The 10,769-nt window shown below is 39.4% G+C and overlaps 1 protein-coding gene across 2 annotated transcripts in view; it reads left to right on the top strand.

Moving 5' to 3' along the window:
• The window catches only part of ttc28 (tetratricopeptide repeat domain 28), a 317,167-nt gene that overhangs the window by 258,376 nt on the left and 48,022 nt on the right, over positions 1 to 10,769 (top strand). For both annotated transcript variants that reach the window (XM_081354984.1, XM_081354985.1), the window contains one exon: positions 5,578 to 6,919. In XM_081354984.1, the coding sequence (XP_081211110.1) occupies positions 5,578 to 6,919 (1,342 nt within the window). The remainder of the gene's footprint in view (positions 1 to 5,577; positions 6,920 to 10,769) is intronic.

Raw genomic sequence — 10,769 nt, forward strand, 5'->3', positions numbered from 1 at the left:
ACTAATGTTAACAAATGAGACTTGAGTGTTATCGATATTTATACTGCGCATTTGTAAACTTGTGCATATTTATTAGATTTAAAATGCTTATCAATCAGGAAATGTGCTCTTGTTGTCATAAATCTTTAGAAACATACCACAAAAATGAATATATTAATATATATATATAATACATAATATATCAAGTAATACTACATTAAATGTTTATTAAGACTGTCTCATTATGGTTTGGTCATCAGTTGCTAAACAACTCGCAGAATTAGCAGCGCTAAAGGGTTCATATCTCAGGGTGCTCACCTCATTTCCAAATTACAAGTGTGAAACGTTACTTAAAGACCCGTTAAAAGCGTCATTAACACGAGGTTAAAATGCATTAACCCAGGGTGAAGTGTAGTGTGAAAAGCCGGTTTGATGTGTTGCTTTGACAGTTGTTACCAGCGGTCACGTCTGAGGCTCTGTTTCCACAGACAGTTATTGTGTGCCGTCTCCAGTGTGCCGCGGGGGTGCAAGTATGCGACAGCGCGCCAAAACCTCCAGAGATACCGAGGAAACACTGCAATATTCCAAAATAGATCTCTGAAAATTCCAAAGAATTCCAGAGGCCAGACTCCCGTTAGACATTAAGCAGGGTGTTTATCAACAATCTGTGGCCGGTAAGAAACACTAACCACGCTCGAGTTTGCCGAAAGTGGAAGCAGAGAATAAACACAAGCTTTTCCGCAAGAGACCTAATGCAAAATTAATGCATCTGGGAAACTGTTGCCAGCCGCAGTTTTACTGTTCGACTGAAGCCAACAACAAAGCTGACCGTAGACTCTAGACGCGTTCAAAGTCTGCCATTTGTTTGTCCCCATTTTCCCTCGAGACTGGCTCTGAGCTGTAAATCAGACTGCAGAATATCGGGCCTAGTTAGCGTTCACCGTTTGAATGGGAGGAGACGAGACTGGAATGGTTTTAAGAGACAGACAGGAATCATAACAAAGGAAAATAGCTCTGGAACTGACATGACTGCGCTTATTATTATTATCATCATCATGTTTTTACTTTCCGTCAGCCACCTCTTATTGCAGTCACTTTGCGTACAATTTTGGTTTCCGTTAAATAAGTAGAGTGTGTGTTTGAGGTGAAGACATTAAGAGGGGTCGCTTCTAGTCGTTTTTCTGCTTTTCTTCATCCATGAAACAGCTGCAGAATGAATCACAACACAATAAACTTTGATTTGTGTAACGTACTCCACGAACCAAGTTGGAGTCTGGATCTAGATGCAGATAAAAATGATGTTTAATGGCTCAAAACAGTAATTCATGAGCTTCACCATAACAATGAATCCATGTTCACACGAACATTAGAACACATTCATTCAGACAATGATCCGTACAAGTAAGAATGAACGGCGTGGTTAAATAACAGACGTAATTAGATAACACGAGACACCTGAGTGTAATAGCGAAAACAAAAGAACTACAAAGACCATGACCAGAACTACAAAAGGAACATGAAATCTAAGGACAATTCTCACAATGAAAGCACCGGTTCCTTACAATTTGAAGCAAAACGATGCTTGAAAATTGGAAGAAAAAGACAAAGTTATAAGATTATTGAGCAAAATTGATCTTTTTTCCCATGAAGCATTGCAGATAACATATTCGAATCAGAAATAATAGTACAATATGAAGCGGGTTAATTGATTTCTGTCATGAAATGGTGAAAAGGTGTATATTTTTGGTCTTGTCGGAATAGATCTGCTACGCTAGTGCTGTTATTGTTGCTTCTGCAGAGGGACTAGGGATGGGATGGGATGAAAATTTCATATCACGCTAATAGTGACCAAAATTATCGTGATTATCAATATTATCACGGTTTTGTTAAAACAAGATGAAAGTGTTAAAAAATAACTGATGCTCACACTGAAAACATTTCAATAAGTTTTATATTTGAAAATCAACATAGCCTACAACAAATAAAACTAGCAGGATTATATTCTGTGGCATTTCCTTCCTTAAAATGACCATCGTCAATGACAACGCATTATGGCACAACGCACATGTATCACAATGGACGCGCTTTCTCGTTTCATTCAAACACAACTTGCCGTCTTGCGTCTCCGTTTTCGATTGTATTGAAAATGAAATCAGAGTTGATTTATTGTTTACTGAGTTTGATCATATTTTTGTGATCATCTTGCCTGGACATTGTTTTGTACGCTGTACAAAATTAATTTATAAACAGGTAAGATTTAAAACATTAATCTGCCATTCCTTCTTGAATAAAAAAACACATTGCGCGCTACACCTGCGTCAGAGCTGTTGCTGGATGGACAGGATTTACAGTGAGTTATTAAAATCGCGATAATCAAACACGGTTTCAATGATAATTCAATTTTAAACGATAATACTAACCATCAGGACATTTTATCGTGGTTTATAGTGAAACTGGTAATCGTCCCATCCCTGTATGCACACTGCTGTGAGCAAGTGAGACTTACTGCTGCTGTACAATATAGCGTACATGAATTATCCCATAGCAGATCTATACAGGTGGAGCTGGGGAAGGAGGAGGGTTTCTGAGGATTGAGCTGCGAGCTCATTGGCTACTGATACAGCAGGAACCAATCAGCTGTGCCCTATAGAGAATGATGTGATTGCAAGCAGATTGAGTTAAGGACCTATTAGCCTGCGCCATATAGCGTTTCATGACAGATTTTGTATTTCAGTTGTAAAAAAAATGATATGAAATGGGGAGTGAGACTGACTCGATTACGTAATATGCAATGCTTTGAGTGTTTTAGCATGAATACTGATTGGTGCATCTCTTCTCATCTCTTTTTTGTCAAATTAAATAATCTTTTTTGCAAAAATTGCCCTCTATATGCTCCTTTTATTTATTTATTTATTGATGGACAGAAGTGTGCTATGGTCACACTGCCCTTTTGAGCTCAACATGTTAAACTTGTCATCATGACATGATTTAGACATGAAATCAGAGAATTTGCGTTCTATTATTAAATGTACTCTATTAAGAATTTAACACATATCTAACGACTGCTGGTTGATCGGTATCATTTAGCTGTCAAAATCTCATCAGAGAAGTTGAGCTTTGAAGGCGAGTCCATGCTAAAGCTAATTAATTCGGAGTGTCACAGCCTTTACGGAAAGCTTGAAAGCGACAGCTATGTAATGAGTTCAAGTAGGACGCTCCCAGTAAAAAATAAAATAAAGTCATGGCGTTTCAGTCATTTGGGGTTGAATATTGTGCCATTTGAAGATTAAATTACTACATTTCACATGCATTCAGGCGAAACGACTGCCTGGGGAGGGAAGTATTTTTAATGTTTGTTTGAAGGCCTGCCCATCACTCGTTCCACATAGCAGGGCATCAAAGCTGGAAAGACCTCATCAAAATCCCACTTCTGCTAATGTAGGCAGAGGCTCTTAGAGCCATAGCATCTTCTTTAGCCTTATACTGCAGCATTGCAATTATTATTCTCCCCTTATAGCAGATGCTGAGGAGTTTTTAACCTTTTCACTGACCTCCGATCAGTCTCAGATCCCGTTCCCCCATCTCATGCTTCCCTCTCCTGCGTGTCGGCTCAAGGGATTTAACTTTAACGATGGGGCCATATGCATTCCTGCAGCGTCCGCAGGTGACCGTGTAATCCTCTTAACTAACCTATCAAAGGAGTGCTGTTTTTGTTTTGTCGTCTGATCCCATTCTTAACACGAAATGCTGAAGATAAAGCAAGCTAGGGTGTGATTGATATAGTCACAGTTGCTTCTTAGCATACTATTACTTAAATTGTGCAAATCTGTGATCAAATTAGACAGTGGTATCACATATAAGTCATAGCGTTTCCCAAACAATTGTTGTTGTGTTTTTTTTTTAAAGAACTGAACATATTGGCATCTTCATGAGTGGTAAGCAACTTTAAATCCTTTGATTAACACACTCCAAAACATATACAGTATGCACATGTGTTTATTTTATTATTTTATACGTGCATTTTTAGTATTACTGTATAAAGTTCAAGCCATGTTGCATACCACCAGGGGGCGCTCAGCATACCCCATTTTTAGAACAACTGGTGTAAATGATCCATTAGTTTAAGTAGATTGTGCACAAACACTCCCTACTGTTTGTGAATTATAAGCAGTCCCTTCTGTTAATTTGCAGACAGTAGGGAGTATTTATGGCCTAACCATGTAGAATTGTTCAGCTCAGCATTTCTGTTTTTAGCTCAAGGAAGTTTTTTAGTTGGTTGTGTTTACAGCAGTCACATTGGACAGAGCCAATATAAAAGTGTTTAAAAGTAAAAGCAGGATCTGTAGGTGCTGATCTCTTTCATCAAAGGTTTTGGTGTCTGGCACGTTTCACCTCCCATGTCTCAAAGGATTCATTTTCAAACAAGTCTCAAGATTTGTTCACTGATAAATGAAGAATCATGGGGTTAAGTATTGATAATTAGCCTCTGAAGACCTGGGCTGTTTTAGAGGAAATATTTGTGAATAGAGAAGAGCTCTAATGGGCGCTCAGTGTCAGGATACCAGCTTGGCACTGGATCTAATTGGATTTACCACATGCTGGTAATCCTGCCTTGGCACATGAGTATTGACACTGAGCAGATGGGCAACCCCTCACCCATTCTGATACCTACCCCCCGTCGCCTCCTGCTTGCTCAAACGCAGAAGGACACGCTCATGGCCCGTGACTCAGTCAGTGAGTCCCTCAAGATGCCAAGCCACTCTATCAACAATGACTCTAAAAATCCCTTTCATCTCGCATGCTACTTTCCCCCAATGTGTTTTCATTGGCGTCCCGTTCCCAGAGCTCATTTTCAGGTCAGCCGGCATCTTTGACAATTACACAAATGGTCACCACAGACTTCCCAGTTTTGCCCCACTGACACGTCTTGTTTTCCGCTCATCCCAGCAGTTTTCCTGATCCCCAATACTTAGCTCTGGTTTTCAAAGGAAAAGAAACCCAGTTAAAGCACACGGCGATGTGGGAGCCAACTGGTGTGGACCACAATTAAAGTTTCCCTTTGCTATAGTGCCCTCAAACCCTTTTTCCATCAAAAGTATTCATTAGCCCTTTTCCTTCCCTGTTCCTCTATTTTCCCCCCACTTACTGCACTGGAACCGGAGAGGCGGGACTGTAATGTTATGACGGTAATGATAATTTTGTGGAAAAGTGGTGAGACAACATTAGGGGGACCCAAAATTTGCAAGAAGTCTCCCTGGACTGAGCAGATCTGGCTGTTTTGATTGTCATCGCCACATACTGGCGTATCTTTGGGGCGCAAAACTTTGATTCAAGACTATGCAAATCAGATCAGATCTCCTTTTTAATTAAAAGATATTTCTGCAAGCGTCAGTGGGTTTTCCTCAGATCTTATTCCCTTTTTTCCGTTTGGATGATTTGCTTAGGGTACATTGTAGTTCAGGGCTTTCTTAAATGTAAAGCTAATCTTTAACACATGAAGAGGGATGGAAGATATCGAAAAGCCATTTTGGTTATCCTGTCAAGCATGATAAGCACAATTCGGCTGTAACAATACAATTATTCTTTTCTCCTCTACAGGAATCATCCACCAGATGAAAGGGGACTACGAGACTGCTCTGAAGCTGCATAAGGTTCATCTATCCATCGCTCAGGAGCTAAATGACTACGCCGCCCAGGGCAGAGCGTACGGAAACATGGGAAACGCTTACAATGCCCTCGGTGCCTTTGACCAGGCCGTACGCTACCACCGACAAGAGCTGCAGATTTCCATGGAGGTGAATGATCGTGCATCGCAGGCTTCGACACACGGGAACCTGGCGGTGGCGTACCAGGCTTTAGGGGCTCACGATCGAGCTTTGCAACATTACCAGAATCATCTGAACATTGCACGAGAGTTAAGGGACATCCAGAGCGAAGCTCGGGCCTTGGGCAACCTGGGAAATTTCCACTGCTCGCGGGGAGAGTTTCCCCAAGCCGTACCGTACTACGAACAATACCTACGGCTTTCCCCGGACTTGCAGGATATGGAGAGCGAGGGTAAGGTCTGTCACAACTTGGGATATGCGCACTACTGTCTGGGCAACTTCCAGGAGGCGGTGAAGTATTACGAACAAGACCTGGCACTTGCTAAGGATCTCCACGACAAGCTGAGTCAAGCCAAAGCCTATTGCAATCTTGGCCTGGCCTTCAAAGCTCTTGGCGACTATAGCAAGGCAGAGGAGTGCCAGAAGTACCTTCTTTCCTTGGCGCAGTCGCTGAACAACTCGCAAGCTCGATTTCGCGCCTTGGGCAACCTGGGCGACATCTTCCTTTGTAAGAAGGACGTTCCCGGAGCCGTCAAGTTTTACGAGCAGCAGTTGTCCTTGGCGCATCAGGTCAAGGATCGCAAGATGGAAGCGAACGCCTACGCAGCGCTGGGAGCCGCCTATCGGATGCTACAGAAGTTTGACAAGTCCTTAGGCTATCACACCCAGGAGCTGGAGGTGTATCAAGAGCAGGGAGACATCCAGGGAGAGTGCCAGGCTCACGGACACCTCGCCGCTGTCTACATGTCTCTTGGAAAGTACACTATGGCTTTCAAATGCTACGAGGAACAGCTTGAGCTTGGCCAGCGACTGAAGGACCCCAGCGTTGAGGCCCAGGTCTATGGTAACATGGGCATCACAAAAATGAACATGGGAGTGATGGAGGAGGCCATTGGCTACTTCGAGCAACAGTTGGCGATGTTGCAGCAGCTCAGTGGCAACGAGGCTGTGCTGGACCGTGGTCGCGCTTACGGGAACTTGGGAGACTGCTATGACTCGCTGGGAGATTTTGAAGAGGCAATTAAGTATTACGACCAGTATCTCTCCGTCGCACAAAGCCTCAGCCATATGCAGGACCAGGAGAAGGCATACAGAGGTCTTGGTAATGGACACAGGTAAGAGTTCAAGTCGATCTATTTGTCATTTGACAGTGGCCCTCAGAAAATATTTACACACACAAACAAAATTTATGAGATAGAAGACATATCAAACCATGTTGCATCTGCAAATAAATGTTTTCTAGAGTTGAATCTATCCTTAAAGATTTTTTTTACTTCAACTAATTTATATTTAAACCAAGTGATAAAAATACACTTGTATTTAAGATGCAAACTAAGAAAACAAGAACTAATATCTTATGCAGTGTTGTTTCTCAAGTAAATGATATCTTGTTTTGAGGATTTTTAGATATATTAACTGGAAAATAAGTAAAACCGTTCTTAAGAACTCATTAAGATGTCATTTTTTCAAGTGTAGTTAATGTTTTGAACTACATATGTGGTAAATGTAGTTTGTTTTAAGATTTTTTGGGGGGGGGGGATATTTTAATGAAAATACTATAGTATACATCTATAGTATATATTTTTTGTGGTGTATGGACTTTATGAAACACAAAGGTGGACAATACTTTTTGTCTTCAACAAGACCTTTATTGTTTCATGATAAAATTTCAAACCTAACAAACATCTTTTAGTGAAATGGCACTTGGTTTGATATTTTGTTTTTAGGTGATTTAAAGAGATAGTTCACCCAAAAATGAAAATGCTGTCATGGTTTACTCACCCATATGCCATACAAAACGTGACTTTCTGTGGAACTCAAAAGATTTTTCAGCTGTTTTTGTCAAAATTATGACAGTAAATTACGACAGAACTATTCCTTCAAGTGTCTAAATACCTTTTGACACCACTATAAATACATAGTCATACTAGACATACAGAACTGCAATGTAATATGCTTTAGACACGCATATCAGACAGACAAGATTACATTTATAATGTTGTGTGGGTGATTCATTAGCATGTTAGCATTAGCATGTAGTCTCGTGTGAATGATGATGCAACAGACTGCTTGTTATTCCAGTTGCTTTAATCTAAGAGAGGCACTTACTGTATCAGGAGGGCATGTGGACTGACACCATGAGGTCACAGAACGCTCTCTCAACATGCATCAGATTGAAAATGGGATTGTTTTGTATCAGAGCACGACCCCACCTTCACTATGCATGCTAACATGCAGGTCTACAAGGGGATGCATACAACATAAAAGCTCTTTCTGTGCTACTAACACACTTATGTTAGAAGTGTCGCTTGAGTGTGTCAACAGCAGAATCTCTAAATCTTCACTAATCTTAAAAAATACATGTAAATCATATCTTTGTTAGTACGTTTTTGCATTTGCATTTGCATAAGAACTTAGTAGATGTGTTGTAAGCTTGCCATTCAGGCAGGGCAATATCAAATATTTACAGTATATTCTGATTTAATCTTTAAAAAGTGTCACGTTATATTAATGCTCTTCTTATTTGGCCATTAGTTTCCTTCCTTATGACTTGTGAATATATTTTAATATTTAATAGCATCTCGCAAACAAGCAAAGTCGGAGTTCAGATTGTTTCTGTGAATCAGTTTGAGGGATTAGTTTTTAACATTCTGATTTAAAGATTAGTTTGATCTATCAACAAATTTTCACATTTATCTATGTGGCATTTGATAAACAGCAATGTTTACTTAAAAATATTTAGCATTTTAGTATTTTAATAAAATGTCACATGGAGATTCTAAACGTTTTTGAGAGATAATCAGAGTTTTCAATCGATTCACTGATGTTGAGCCATTGCATTGTTTTTTAGCTGCTCCTAGTCTTATTTATTTTATAATTCACTTCTGACACTCAATGCATTAGGATTTATTGTGGTGTGTGGACATGTACTTTATGAAACACAGTTACATGATATATTTTGTCTTCAACAATAGAATTATTGTTTTATGAGCTGATATCAAGCTTCTTTTAGTAAAATAGCTCTTGGTTTCATATGTGAAAAAATAGCATTCATAAATTTTAAGTGACTTAAAGTGATATTTCACCCAAAAATTAATACTGAATCAATTTGTAAACTCTGATTCTAGGATTTGTTTGCTTGATCTCTCAAAAATGTTCACAGAAATCCATGTTGCATGTGATAAACAACAACATTTACTTGAATATTTTAGTAGATTTTAATGTTTAAAAAGCTACACGGAGACTATTTTTGAGAGATAATGCAAAGAAATCTTTGAATCATAAGTTTGAATCTGAAATCAGTGAATCAACATCAGAAAACAAAATACATATTGCATCCCAAATACATATAACACATGCAAATATTGCATGTAATATAACAAAAAACATATAACCATATAACAAATAATGATCTCATAATGTTGTATATCTTTTATAATTCGCTTTCATCCTTGCATTAGGATTTTTTTTGTGGTGTATGAAACGCAAAGTTATACATTATATACAGTGCTAAAAACATTTATTTCATAAAGTGATCCCCCCCCCCCCACTTTAAATTCTTTTACTTTAATGAAAGGTTAGATTTTTGCTATTTTTTTTATAAAATAACAAAAGGATAAACAATGCAGATTTATTTTTTAGAGCCATCTTTGATCATATTTACCAAGGGGGCAAATAATTCTGACCAGTACTGTATATATGTATATATATGATAATAATAGCACTCACACATTTTTAAGCGACTTATATGAATCGTTCACCCAAAAAAAATGAGTGTTGAAAACTCTGATTCAAAGATTTATTGGCTTGATCTGTCAAAATGTGCACAGCTATATGTATGTCTCTACCCAGCATCCCTCAGTGTGATCCGCCACACATCCATTTTAATTACTATCCAATCAGCCCTATAAGCGTTCCAGCTCCCGTCACAAACCCTGGTGGATTCTGCTTACCTAAACTCCCCACACGTGTATATGGGCATGAAATATGATGAATGGTTTGCTGCAGGGGCCTGTCAAAAGCTCGACACTGCGGATTGTGGGGAGAGAACTCACACCGGGCCCGAAATGAGCAAACCTCGTCCAAACCCAAACCCCCATCCTTCCCACAGTCCAACGGGAAGGTAAATTACACTGTCAGTTGTGACAATGCGCTTGGACTCCCCTCAGCGGAGAGCAGCTTTACCTCAGATAGCACAGAAGAATCCAACAAGAACCTCATTAGAGGCCCGCGTTAAAAGCTATTTGTTTCATTTATATTGAAATGAGGCAGGGCCTTTCAACGAGACTGATGTTGCTGTAATTTCAAGTGACAGGACAACAAGGGGTAATGATGCATCGCTTTTATGCTACCTAAGTAGTACTAGTGAGCGAGTCCCTGTATGAATTAAGCCTGGGTTTGTTATTCCACAGAGAGCCACTTTTCGAACTTGCTCTCCCGATGGATGAGAGCGTGTGGACTATATATTTCTCTTCCTAAATGAAGTTGCGACGCCACCTGTGTGTTGCTCAAATAGCTCATATCGATCTAAAGCCTGCGCTCCCTCGTGATTCCCTCACATTCAGTATTTTAGCACCATTAAACTACACTGATAGAACCGTGTTTCCAGATTCTGTTTCATGCGAGGAGGATTATATTAAAAGGAATGCATGAATCTCAAAACATTATCGGTATGTAAACATTGTGGAATTTGATAGTCGAATTGAAATTTGTTATGCACTTATTTTTATTTGATTATAGCAGTCTGGCAGACGACGACACGCTGTGAGCTAATGAAGCGATGAGACAGATTTAACCGTAGTAAAATCATTGTCCTGCTTTTTTTTAATCAAATGAAAAGCACTAAAATTTAATCGGATGAAATATGCACTTCAGTGTTTTTTAATTATGTATTTATTTACATTTATATATTTCTGATTTATACGTGTATTTACAGTGTGGCGTATCCAATCAGAGATTTTGGAT

This window comes from Scardinius erythrophthalmus (assembly GCF_964197995.2).
Source record: "Scardinius erythrophthalmus genome assembly, chromosome: 23".
NCBI classification, from domain to species: Eukaryota; Metazoa; Chordata; class Actinopteri; order Cypriniformes; family Leuciscidae; genus Scardinius; species Scardinius erythrophthalmus.